The sequence below is a fragment of the Aspergillus pseudodeflectus genome (genome assembly GCF_044049435.1).
Source record: "Aspergillus pseudodeflectus strain CBS 756.74 chromosome Unknown BJX68scaffold_1, whole genome shotgun sequence".
Taxonomy (NCBI): Eukaryota; Fungi; Ascomycota; class Eurotiomycetes; order Eurotiales; family Aspergillaceae; genus Aspergillus; species Aspergillus pseudodeflectus.
The window spans coordinates 1,737,614-1,749,972 of record NW_027263777.1 but is presented as its reverse complement, the minus strand read 5'-3'; the positions used below and the strand labels follow the sequence as shown (position 1 = coordinate 1,749,972).

The window sequence follows — 12,359 nt, the reverse complement described above, 5'->3', positions numbered from 1 at the left end:
CACCCTCAACCTCGCGGGAACTCGACAGATCTACACTCGATCAATCATATTCAATTCGATCATCTTATTTAGAGAACTACCTCACCATCTAATAGGCAATGTCTTCCGGCTTCGCTAAGAACGGCCTGTACTGGTGCGCCGAGGCGCCTCTGCAGCCCAGCCAACCGACCATTCTCTTCATCCACGCCTCGTGGATGTCCTCGTCCATGTGGGAAGAAACGACCCAATCGCTTTCAGGTGACCTCTCAAACACAAATCTGGTTCGAGTCGACCTAAACGGGCACGGGAGAACAACCGAGGGCCGGAAGGAGTATACACTTTGGGACCAAGCACAGGATGTCCTTGACCTCATTGTATGTTATCCCCATTAGAGACAGCTAGGCAGGACGTCGCTAACCAAACAGGACGAACTGGACCTGTCCAATATTATCGTGACAGCAATCTCAATGGGCACAATGGTCGCCCTGCGAATCGCCCTCCTCCAGCAAACCAAACTCACCGGCCTGGTCCTCCTCTCCGCCAACGCCTCGGCCGCCTCCGAAGCCCACAAGACCGGCTTCCCTCAGCTTCGGGATATCTGGACGGCCACGCCCTCACCCAGCGACGCGATCATGAACGGTGCCATTCTTGCCTGGGGCGGGGCGACGGACGTCAACAGCCCCCGGGCGCAGCGGATCAGGGACGACTGGGTCCAGCGGCATTCAGGGAAGGAGAATATCGACCCGACGCTGGCGTCGATGATGGGGAGGGAGAGTCTGCTCGGTCGGTTGGGCGAGATAAGGGTTCCGGTGCTGTTGGTTCAGGGGGAGGATGACCGGACGTATCCGGTGGCGGACGCGGAGGAGATTCAGCGCGGACTGGTGAATGCACCTGTGAGTTTGGAGGTTCTCAAGGGGGAGGGACATCTCCTGGTGTATCTGAGGGAGTCGGCGGACGTGACGGGGTTGATTAGGGGGTTCGCCGCCAGGATTTTCGGTTCGTCCTAGTACTAGTTTATTGCAGCTGGGACCTTTTATCAGACCATCATTCTTGTTTCATTCTTGTTTAGGCCGCAGCTCCGTTCCCTGTAGAGTGCTGAGTCCACAATTCCTCCGGTAAGGGTGGTGGCCAAGCGGGGCGGAAGATGAGATTCATTTGTCCATATTAACCACAATTCCTGGCGATATTGGGCTCAGTTACTGCCGGTTAATATCGAGGTTTCGAGTGTTGCCGCAGAGAGGGCGCTGAAACGAGTTGTATATTGAGGGGCAGCAAGGTGGATTCTTAGTGGTCGGCTTAGGCCGCTAGACGAACTATCATTGCTCACCAATTAGTCGTGTTGACCCCGAGTGGACCGAGTCTGGTATAGATGAAGCTCCGCTCTTGGCAGGGCCGCTCATTAAACAGACCTTGAAAGCTCGAGATATAAAGCGTTCTCTCTCTCTCTTCTCCCAGTCGGATTCTCTTGTTTGATCATCAGTCTATCGTTCACTCTTTTGTTTTTTTGCTTACTTTTCAGTCCTAGTGACACACATTCTTTTCTTGTCATTCACTCACTCATTCATCTTCACCATGAAGGCTTTCGGACTCCTCGCTCTGGCAGCGACCGCAAAGCTGGCCAGCGCCCACGCCACCGTCATGGCCGTCTGGATCAACGACGAAGACCAGGGCCTGGGCAACGGCGCTGACGGCTACATTCGCACCCCTCCCAACAACTCCCCCATCACCGATGTCACCTCCACCGACATGACGTGCAACGTCAACGGAGGCACCGCCACCGCCTCCACCCTCGACGTCAAGGCCGGCGACAAGATCACCTTTGAGTGGCACCACAACTCCCGCACCGACTCGGACGACATCATCGACCTTTCTCACCTCGGCCCCGTGCTGGTCTACATGGCCGAGACTGAAAAGGGCTCCGCCGGCAACGGCTGGGTCAAGATCGCCGAGGACGGCTACGCTGACGGCACATGGGCCGTCAAGACCCTCGTCGAGAACCGTGGAAAGCACTCCATCATCGTCCCCGACGTCCCCGCTGGTGACTACCTCTTCCGCCCCGAGATCATCGCCCTCCACGAGGGTAACCGCCAGGGCGGTGCCCAGTTCTACATGGAGTGTGTCCAGGTCTCCGTCACCTCCAGCGGCTCCAACACCCTCCCCGAGGGTGTCTCCATCCCCGGTGCCTACAGCGCCGACGACCCAGGTGTGCTCTTCGACCTGTACAACGGCTTCACCAGCTACCCCATCCCAGGCCCGGAAGTCTGGGATGGCGCTTCCTCCGGCTCTGGCTCCGACTCTGGCTCTGCCCCTACCTCTTCTGCTGCTGCTACCTCTTCTGCCGCCGCCACTTCTGAGCCCGCCGCTACCTCTGAGCCTGCTGCTACCGTCGCTCCTACCACCACCTCAACTACGCAAACCGTGATCCCCACCTCCGAGCCCTCCAAGGCCCCCTCCTCCACCTCCGCCGCCCCCGAGCCCGAGGACACCTCGTGCCCCGCCGATGACGAGGAAGAGGACGACGACTACGAGGAGGCCCCCGCTCCTACATCCGCCCCGGCCCCGGCCCCCACCTCCTCGGGCTTCGTCACCAGCGTCCGCCCCTCCACAACCGCTGCGCCTGCCCCCACTGAGCAGCCCTCGACTGGCGGCAGCGGCAGCATCAAGGTCTGGCAGCAGTGCGGTGGAATCAACTACAAGGGTGCTTCTGGTTGCGAGGCTGGTCTTACTTGCAAGCAGTGGAACCCCTACTACTACCAGTGCATTCAGGAATAAGCGATAAAGTAGCTCGTTTGTACTGAGTAGGACGGAATAGCGGTATGTTGGAGAGCGTTAGTGTGATTGTTTCTTAGATAGGGAACATTTCCGGTTTATTCGACTTCGTGGGGATGCGTTTTCTAATATAGAGATGTTGGTTCTTATCTTCTCCAAAAGTTTTTCCTTGCAAGTTAGCCTCAGAGCACCAGTTGTTGAGCCATAAGCCGCATACTTCCGGGTCTGCCCCAACTCAATGTATCAGACCTACCTCACCACCGTGCGATGACAGTCGCGTGGCGTATTCCGAAACGTCTCAATGAGCGGGGTTTTGCAGAAGAGGCTCCGGGGTTGACCCTGCAGGTATGAATCAGCCTGTTTCGGGTTCACAATGTCAAATGCAGTGCCGAGACCCTGGCGTTTCAGGTATGGTGAGCTCGGACCGATCTTTCAGGGTCGAGTTTACAGAGCATGATGTCATTTACGTGGACTGCTGTTCGGCAAAAATTAGTTGTTTCATCTTCTTCTCACTCTCAAACATCGATGCAATTGGGGATATTCTGAAGCGACTCGAAGCTCGGGGCAAACCATGGCAGGTGCTCTCAATCACTCTCCCCGCCAAAGCAGCAATCAAATAGGAAAGGCACGACGCTCGTCCCTTCATGGTAAATATCATACATAAACTAGGGAAGGTGCAACCCTGCCCGTTGGAGCGCACCTTCCTGATATAGAATCAGTAACGCAAGGAAGGAGCGACCCATGAGCTACACAAATCAGGAAGGAACGAGGGTCGCACCTTCCTCACTCTATGCATTCCATAACAGGAAGGCACGAAGCGTGGGTCGCACCTTCCTCATCTTTCTATGTTCCCCAGAAAGGAAGGAACGACCCTCGTACCTGCCAAATCCGTCTTGACACTAAAGAGGAAGGCACGACTGCTGGGTCGCTCCTTCCTCATCTTCAGAGGGGCTGTAGGAGGAAGGCGCGACCCAGCAGTCGTGCCTTCCTTATTTAAAATATACTGGGCCACACCTTCCTCACTTTGAGCGTTCCATATCTGGCAGGCACGTCTTGGGTCGCACCTTGGTCAAGAACCATGGAGGCTGTACAAGGAAGGAGCGATCCAGATATCGTTCCTTCCTTATTTGAGATACACTGGGTCGCTCCTTCCCCCCGGTTCAAGTTTCGTATCAGGCAGGTACGCCTCTGCATCGCGCCCTCTCTACTCGCCAGATGTACCCTTGATGAACAAGGAAGGAACGACCCTCGTACCTCCCAAACTTGGTATGAACTGAATGGGGAAGGCACGATGGTTTGGTCGCTCCTTCCTCCTGGAGCAAATATGATTCTTAAGAAAGGTGCGACCCAGCCTTCGTCCCTTCATTATCTGGATACCTGTGGGTGGTTCCTTCCCAACGCTTCAATTTTCGGATCAGGAAGGTGCGCTGCTTCATCGCTCCTTCCTCATCTGTCAGGTGTACCCTCAAACAAAGATGGAAGGAACCACCCTCGTACCTGCCTCATCTGCTACAACACCAATCAGGAAGGAACGTGCCAGTCGCTCCTTCCTCAAGATGAATCCTAGCTATCCAGAGAAGGAACGACCCAGCCAACCGTTCTTTCCCTATCTGATGTACCACTGGGTCGCTCCTTCCCTACATCTCAAATTTCATGTGAGGAAGGTGCGCTCCATCGTACCTTCCTCATCTGCCCGACAAAACTGTTGACGAAAAAGGAAGGAAAGACCGTCGTACCTTCCCAATCCGTTCTGATACTAAAGAGGAAGGCACGTCCCTCCCTGGCCAGTCGCGCCTTCCTAAAAGCTATAAATGCTATTTGAGGAAGGAGCGACCCTACCATCGCACCTTCCCCATCTGAAATGACCCAAGGTCGCTCCTTCCTTATTTATCTGAGAACTGATTTCTGAAAAAGGAAGGAACGACCCTCGCGCCTTCCCTTTCTGATAAAAATCCCAACAAGGAAGGCACGTCTGGCCGCCCCGGTCGTTCCTTCCTTGAAGGGTTGTGGATGTTGCTGTAGAAGAGGAAGGAGCGACCCGTCATCGTGCCTTACTAATTTGATATAGCGTTGGTCGCACCTTCCCTTCCCTATCATGCTTGTTCTGCAAAAAGCAGGCGCGGTGGGTTGCGACTTCACCAACTACCAGATCCTGTTATACCTCCGAACAAGGAAGGAACGATCCTCCAGGCTGACCATCGCTACTTCCCTAAATTGTCAACTAAACACTGGGTCGTTCCTTCCGGTTTATTCAGGTTCTATATCAGGCAGCGGCACTGGGTCGTGCCTTCCTCTTCCAAGTACTAGGATGACGAAACAAAAGAAAAAATGGAAGGAACGACCAGCGTACCTTCCTTATTTGATCTGTAATCTAAATAGGAAGGCACGGGGTTCGGTCGCGCCTTCCCTATAGAAGCATGCTATTGTACGAGGAAGGAGCCACCCTCGTTCCTTCCCCATATGGTTCAACTATGGGTCGTTCTTTCCTTTTTTTTTTTCTTGTTTCGTATACGGCAAATACGTCCAGCGGTCGTTCCTTCCTCTTCTTGTAGGTGCGTCAAGCTGGATATAGAAGGAACGAGCCTGAACGGCCGCTGCGCCATAGCAGTAAAGATTGAAACAATTAACATTCCAGGCTCGTAATCTCGCTCATGACTTGTCTGCTGCCCCGAGCTCGAGGTTTGCAACTCCGTGCTAAGCAGCTTGAATCCCGGGTTCTGATCTCACATGCCTCGCTAACAGCCAGATAGATTATTTCAGGTATATAGTATGCACAGGGGCCCGCCAATAAGTACCTCCTTATCTCCATGTTTACATATAATCACATTAGAATCTGCAACGCCTGGTAGAGCTCAGGACCAGGCTATGCCCAAAGATCCATCCAGTAAGGATTAGGATCTGCCTCTAGCCGAACAAGCTGATGAGCGGGATCCAGGCAGTGCGCGCCGCGAGCGCTGCAATCAACGCATATTTCCCATGATCCGCTGACCTCCATCTTACATATCTCACAACGATAATGACAGTCGAGACTCGATATTGGTGCCTTGCATGCCGCACAGAAATCCGGCAGCAGACCGAAGGGATCTACCAAGTTCAATGCACCTTCTATTCTATCCGGCTTCCCTTCCCCGTGCACTGTTGTCAGTGTTGGGTCAGAAATACTGTGCCATATGTCCTCGAGCATAGGTTTCAGGGACGAATCAGAGGGGATAAGCTCGTTGTTTGCGGCTGCGATGGACCGGGGGGTCCGCGCGGAATCAGAAGGGGTGTCTACCGCGCTGCTACCACCGGCAAGCAGGATCCGGACGACATCGGCGTGCCCATGGAGAGTTGCAAAGAAGAGCGGCGTGCGGTTGTAGTTATCTGCAGCATCGATGAAGTCGCTATAGTCCTGACTGGTACGATGTGACTTGCAGTGCTCAAGCAGGGCAAGGATAGCTTTGGGATGTCCGCGTTGTGCGGCACAGGAGAGGACGGTGTAGCCATGCTTGCTCCTGTAGCTAAGGTCTGCCCCCTTCTCTAGCAATAGCTTGATAACAGCCGCATGACCACCCGAGGCTGCCTGGAATAACGGGGTATCTGTTGGGGGTAGTCTAGCTTCCGTGTCGACACCCGCCTCCAGGAGCAGACGGGCCACTTCCAAATGGCCGTGTCGAGCAGCCGCCGTCAACGCATTCTCGACAAGCGGTGCAGACATGGGCGGCGGTGGCCCTGGCGTGAGCAGTCGGCTAGCGGTGTGTGGCGAGGCCCCGTGTGCAAGAAGAAGAGCCACGACCTTGTCCTGTCCCCTCGTCGATGCGATCTGCAACGGGGTCATGCCGGACTGCCCCGTTGTTTCGACATCAGCGGCAGCCTCGAGAAGCAGCGCGACGGTCTCAGTGTAGCCGTTCTTTGCTGCGACCCAGAGTGCACGCTCACCCCTATCCACATAGTGGACTGGCGCACCGTGCGCGAGGATTAGCCGAGCCATCTCCGTATAACCGTGGGACGCGGCCCACCACAGCGGCGTGCCGCGATCAATGCTGATATCCAAGGAGGCGCCACTATCCAACAGGATCTTGGCGATCTCGGGTTTATTCTTATACATGGCCCAGGACAGCGGTGGGCTTTGGCCTGTTGACTCGTGGGTGACTGGGGCGCCGGCAGCGATCAGTAACTTGACCACCTCCGTGTGCCCCTCCGAGATCGCCTCGCTCATCAAATAAGGCGCGCGCAGTATATCTGCAATTTCATCAGATTCCATCGTCGCCACCATCCTCTCAAGAATCAGCTCAACGAGCCGAGTATGCCCCTCCCTCGCAGCCCTCACAAGAGGATTAAGCCCCGGCTCCGTATCACATGCAGGAAACAATGCAGCGCCCTGTTCCAGCAGATACGCCGCAACCTTCTCATGCCCGTTATTAACGGCCGCGGCAAATGGCGTCCAGCCTGTCAACGAGCACCCTTCGAGATCTGCGTCCGCACGCACAAGCAGCTTCGCAATCCCGAGGTGCCCAATGGCACCTGCCAGGACTAGAGGAGACAAGCCTTGCTCGTCGAACGTGTTGGGGTCGACGTCTTGATGGAGCAGCCATGCGACCATTGTTTCTTGTTCGGCGTAGGTGGCAACGCAGAGAGGGGAAGGAGAGCCCCGGATCTCATTCGAGTCGTCGTGCAGGTCATAGCCGGCCTCGATTAATCTGAGCATCGTGTCGAATTGGGAATTTGCGGCGGCCCAGGTGACGGCGAAACTGCCATGGCCAAGGTTGTGGCGGTAGAGCGTGACGTTGAGTTGACTGTAGAGGAGTTGGCATGATCGGACGAGCGCGTTCATATCTCGCTCCTTGTCAAGATGGCTCCATATTATCAGAAGGATCTCAAAGGGTAGGTCGGTCAGCGTCGGCATTGATTGGTGTCTAGCCGTAGCTTCTTTTTGGTAGGTGGTGATACTAGAGCTTCCCTTTAATCGTCTCTTACGAGAGCGAATGGAAGATTGAGCGAATCTATCGAGTCACGGCGTGGCTAAAAGGACGTCTTGATACTGACATGTGGCTTTGTGAAGTCCGAGATGTGTCATAAACGAGGCTTAGCACATGGTGCTCGTATCGGGTGGGGCCACGACATACTAGCTGTCAATCATGTTGTACCGGCGGAGAAATGAGTCTCTTTTGGGTCCGAGAAAATATCCCGCCTCGCAGAGTCTGATTACTCTTGTGTTGTTCGTAGTGGCTGTTTTGCCGCCTGTGTTTGGGAGCCCTGAGGGCTCCAACAGTGTCCGGAGCCATTGCTCAGTACATGCAAATTCTAGCCGAGATGGCTTGACTTGGTAGATCTCAAGACCAGGAAGCGGGAGGCAAAGAAGGAGGGTTGTTTGTTTTGTGTGACAGGCATGAGCTATCGACGCGGAGACCAGTTCCAGCAAAGTAGATAGCGGCACTGCAGACAGAAGGATCTGAATATTCAAACTCCCCAAAAGTGGGCTGACCGAGGCGTTACACTGGGGGTCTACCTCCTGTTGATCATGTCAGCGTATGCGCAGTATCTATTTCGCCCAAGTGTATGCAAACTCCCATAGTATTCATCATGTTACTATAGGATTTACAGTGGTTGGAGATGGGCAAGACAGGCCCTTTTGTGTCTTTTTCTCATTTCTAAAAGAGGTAGAAGAAAGAGTATGTTACCCAATTTACTAACCAAAGGGTCCTGTACAACGAAATATTACTTGGGTAATGTAGATTTTCAGAAAACAAATTTTCATTCCAATGGATCCTATAAAGCATCTTCACTATCTCCCCAAAACACTTCTACACCTATCAAAACCACTTACCAGCAGCCTAGATCAGCTTCTTATCCCGCGCAATTTCATAGAAAAAGTACAACCGCGCAAAACTAGCACACTGCCCAAGCTGAGGCGCGACAACCGCCCAGTTCTGGCACTCCATCCCCCGAATGCCCGGAAACGTAATCTGCAGATTATCCAGCAAGTCCCACTTGAACTTCTCGTCCGTATCAACGGGGACCGGCCAGTCGACCATGATCTTGAGGAAGCAAAAGTTGTTGTTCGGGTCGGGCTTGTTCGCCATGTAGACTGTGCAGTCGCTAGTGTGGTTGAGCACATTTGTTCGGCGCGCGATTTCGCCCGTGAGCGCTTCAGCAGTGGACACGCTGATTTGCGCCGCTGCGAACTTGTTGCAGAGCATGAGGGGCCAGGTTGTGTTTGTCGGGCAGAGGAGCGTGACGTCGGCGTCGTTGAAGACCGGCTTGAGCTTGTGGTAGAGCGGGGCGCAGTTTGCGCAGAGGGTTGCGGCGGTTGTGCACGTTGTAGTAGACATCCTGAGTGGTTGATAGTGGCGAGTTGGTAGATTGTAGTTCGGTCGCTGTGGATGAGTTGATTTGGCTGGTTTGCTGGTATAGATTGCTGGAGAAGGTTAGAGCTGATGAGTGTGATGGATATGAGATATCACCGGTGTCGAGGGCGTCTATATAGCTGTTGCCACATAAAGGACGGCATTGACAAAGGGGAAGCCTTATTGTAGTATCTACCTCTTTCGAGTCTTTGTCGAACGCCATTCACCCCAGTCTGTCTTTGTTTTGCATTAAAGAATTGTTTAGGGAAAACAAGCGTCATTGTGCCAAATGGGACCATCAAGTCGTTCGATAAATTGTTTATAATCCTAATATATCTTTGTTCTATTTGAGGAGCAGAATAACAACGAACTAGGAGCCCATTGAACCTGGAAAACGACAACTTTCTGAGTCTACCTCGATCCGGAGTCAAGGTATTTAGACCATTCCATTGCCAAAGGATTCTTAAAGGACGAGCGACATTGGCTGAGTGACTAAAGAGGTCATACTGCCTTGCCCTACTATGTTGGCTTAACCTCAGTCAAGCGCTCGTTATGTAGTCTTTAGAGAAGCTTGCATTCTAGGATCCTAGTAACAAGGTTCTGACTTTGCCTACTCCTGTTCATCCAGTCTCATACACAGTCGCGAAAGAAAAAAGTAGATCTCCAAAACACAAAGTATCACTTCACGAAATCGTCCCAGCTCAAGAGCCGCAAGAAAAAGAGATTGGATTAAAATGTTGTAGAATCTGCCCATCTCAAGGCACTGAGAAAACCGTATACCTGGCACACAACACGCAACACATGTAATATCACAAGGAACCCCTTATCCTGCTATCGAAGCCACCCATCGTCATTGTAGGCTATGGAGCTATCATCGATGTAATAGGTTGGGAAACTCCGGTTCGGTCTGGGAGCGGCCGGGGGTAACGGCCAGTCGTGAAATGGCTGTTGGACGGGCTGATGGGCGGCCAGTCCAGACAAATTGATATATTGCCGATCGCGCTGGTGTATTTGGATCTCAGTCTGGCTGGGTGTCGTCGGGCAAGGTATAAGGTTCGGGTTTGGTTGTTGCGTGAGCCGCGCCAATATCGTGTCAATGTCGTCGCAAGGGAGCGCATCCCAGACGATAGCTTCGCCGTTGTGGAACGTGGGTGAGGGGGTCGTAGGGGGGACCGTGAGACCGAAGCTCGTGCTGTATGTAGACAGGTCGAGGGCGAGGGCTTCTCGGCGCTGCTGCTCCTCGAATGCGATGTCTTGCTCTTCATGTTGCAGTCGGTGTTGTTCCAAGGAGGCTTTCCGGGCGAACCTAGGAGAACAATCTAGATTAGCTATGATTAATCAGAAAGAAAGACGTGCGCCGGTGCATACTTCTGACGGCAGTGTGACAGCCCGCAAACGAATGGCTTATCGTTCCTGTGTGACCGCTGGTGTCGAGAATAGCTCGAAGGCTGTGGGTGTAGGCGGATGGATTAGCCGGATGCTCGTGGGACGGCAGATGGGGTAGTGCTCCCACTCACGTCGCTAAATGTTCTCTGACAACCGTTGACCTCGCAAAGATAAGGTCGCTCGCCCGTGTGAATCCTCTGATGGATACTCAGCGACGACCGCTGGTGGAACTTTTTCGAACATCCCGGCTCGGAACAGGCGTACGGCCGCTCGTCGACGTGGATCTGAAAGTGTCGAGCGAGGTCAGCTTTTCGCACAAACTCCTAACTCTCCATGTTAGCCCCGGGTAAGTAATCAGCTTTGAGTCTTGTCAGCAACCTTGTCACACGAGGGCCACGAACACTGAAAGACCCGCATCTCGAAACAGGTAATAAAAATAAGCCTGGAGCCTGGAACAGTGTGCGACAGATCCAAAGGCCTGGATCCAGGGAGGAACTTTATAGGCGCCGCCTCAAAGCGATGGCTCGGCCGAAGACAGAACACACTGTGGACACCTGTTGGGAAACTCTCGCCCGTCGGGTCTGTCCCTATGCTATGACCCTGCATGACAGGCGGCAGGGGGGGGTGAGGACCAGCAGAGTCGCCGTTTTGATCGACGGGCCCGAATAGGCTCGATTCCGGGGCCCAAAGAGGACTAGCCCCTGGGTTTTCCGCCCCGTGCACCGTGGCATATCTGACGCATCCCTGTGCTAAGGCAGTGAGTGCAGCCAATGCCATTGCCTCGCTTGTCGTGGAAGACTTAAGCAGGGTTAAAGTTGCCTGTCAAAAGTACCCACTTCCCCACTGATTCCACCCCCTCGGAATTTGATTTTCCGAAAGTTCTGAGGACCTTCTGGATTGGGATGGATTTCGTTCGCGCTGGCTGCGAACAGGGGGGGTTGGAACAGGACAGTTTGGAAAGACACCAAGACTCTTCAACAATGCAGCCAGACTCGAGGATCGACTCGAGCGACAATCCTCAGGTCGCCTACTGGAAACTCGAATGAACTCGCGATTGGTACTTTCATTCTGGCCAGACGATTGCGTGATTACACCTCTCTGCAGCGTGAGCTACATACATACCTCGCAGCAGTTGACAACGAGCCCTCACATTCCCATTCTTCATGCAGCCGTGGCCTTGTCGCAGCCACAGGGTCTGTTCTCGACCTCTGTCTGGAACGGATGGGGCACAGCCCTGGTGCCGCTGCTATCCGTGCGCATCCCCCCACGATCCTCGTCCAGCGTCTCGAAATTCAATCGCGTCGATCATTATCATAATGGTGTTTCCCCGCATTTGGGATTCTCCAACATGGTTCGCAGTTATCTTGCCATGCCTACAATAGGAAATAACAGCATACACAGCATTCACCATTATACTTTCGACAATGCGAGTCTGAGTTTGGGGCTGCAACCGACTCGAGTCAGTTTGCATGCACACCGACTTTCTGGATCGGGTCGAACCCACGATATCCATGTTCGTTTCGTTGCATCCACTGCTCTGGACTCGTTCTGTCAACTGGGGGCCTCGAGTCTGGGCTTGGGCTCGGGCCCAGACCATCTATTTGCAGTATATGCACCACACCTATCAATCTCCAGTCTAATGCACAACACCGAGGATCCGTTGCCTCAGTTTTACACGTGACATGAGGCACAATATAGAAACGCGCATTCAGTTATGCTGATCCACAAATGATACTGTCGACAAAGTTACACAGGTCCAGTTGTCACTCTTTTCACCCCCAAATTTGAGACGATAAACTTTAACAAATTGTACTACCGAACCAAAGTCGACCAAGCACAGGCCCGAAGTATCCTCTGTCGCCTCGGGAACCCCCCGCAATCTCCTGCGATTTCGTCGAT

The 12,359-nt window shown here is 53.6% G+C and overlaps 5 protein-coding genes across 5 annotated transcripts; 2 read left to right on the top strand and 3 right to left on the bottom strand.

Annotated features, from left to right (window-relative positions):
- Positions 1 to 98: 98 nt before the first annotated feature.
- Positions 99 to 986, top strand: BJX68DRAFT_260726 (alpha/beta fold hydrolase; the record flags this gene model as incomplete). Its single annotated transcript, XM_071043965.1, has 2 exons — positions 99 to 353; positions 405 to 986. The coding sequence occupies 2 exons, from the start codon at positions 99 to 101 to the stop codon at positions 984 to 986; spliced, it is 837 nt and encodes a 278-aa protein (XP_070906017.1).
- A 565-nt stretch (positions 987 to 1,551) lies between these two features.
- Positions 1,552 to 2,751, top strand: eglD (putative endoglucanase; the record flags this gene model as incomplete). Its single annotated transcript, XM_071047571.1, has 1 exon — positions 1,552 to 2,751. One exon carries the CDS (start codon positions 1,552 to 1,554, stop codon positions 2,749 to 2,751), a length of 1,200 nt encoding a protein of 399 aa, XP_070906016.1.
- Positions 2,752 to 5,518: 2,767 nt separating this feature from the next.
- BJX68DRAFT_223507 (ankyrin repeat-containing domain protein) lies at positions 5,519 to 7,142 on the bottom strand. Its single transcript, XM_071038156.1, has one exon. The coding sequence runs from the start codon at positions 7,001 to 7,003 to the stop codon at positions 5,612 to 5,614; it is 1,392 nt and encodes a 463-aa protein (XP_070906015.1). The 5' UTR covers positions 7,004 to 7,142; the 3' UTR covers positions 5,519 to 5,611.
- Positions 7,143 to 8,561: 1,419 nt separating this feature from the next.
- BJX68DRAFT_260723 (uncharacterized protein) lies at positions 8,562 to 9,059 on the bottom strand (the record flags this gene model as incomplete). Its single annotated transcript, XM_071043964.1, has 1 exon — positions 8,562 to 9,059. The coding sequence occupies one exon, from the start codon at positions 9,057 to 9,059 to the stop codon at positions 8,562 to 8,564; it is 498 nt and encodes a 165-aa protein (XP_070906014.1).
- Positions 9,060 to 9,905: 846 nt separating this feature from the next.
- BJX68DRAFT_260722 (C2H2-type zinc finger protein) lies at positions 9,906 to 11,237 on the bottom strand (the record flags this gene model as incomplete). Its single annotated transcript, XM_071043963.1, has 4 exons — positions 9,906 to 10,380; positions 10,443 to 10,522; positions 10,592 to 10,783; positions 10,839 to 11,237. 4 exons carry the CDS (start codon positions 11,235 to 11,237, stop codon positions 9,906 to 9,908), a joined length of 1,146 nt encoding a protein of 381 aa, XP_070906013.1.
- Between the last annotated feature and the right edge of the window lie 1,122 nt (positions 11,238 to 12,359).

Excerpts from the sequence above, each read along its gene's own strand:
- BJX68DRAFT_223507 (XM_071038156.1), bottom strand. The coding sequence starts at position 7,003 with ATGGTGGCGACGATGGAATCTGATGAAATTGCAGATATACTGCGCGCG.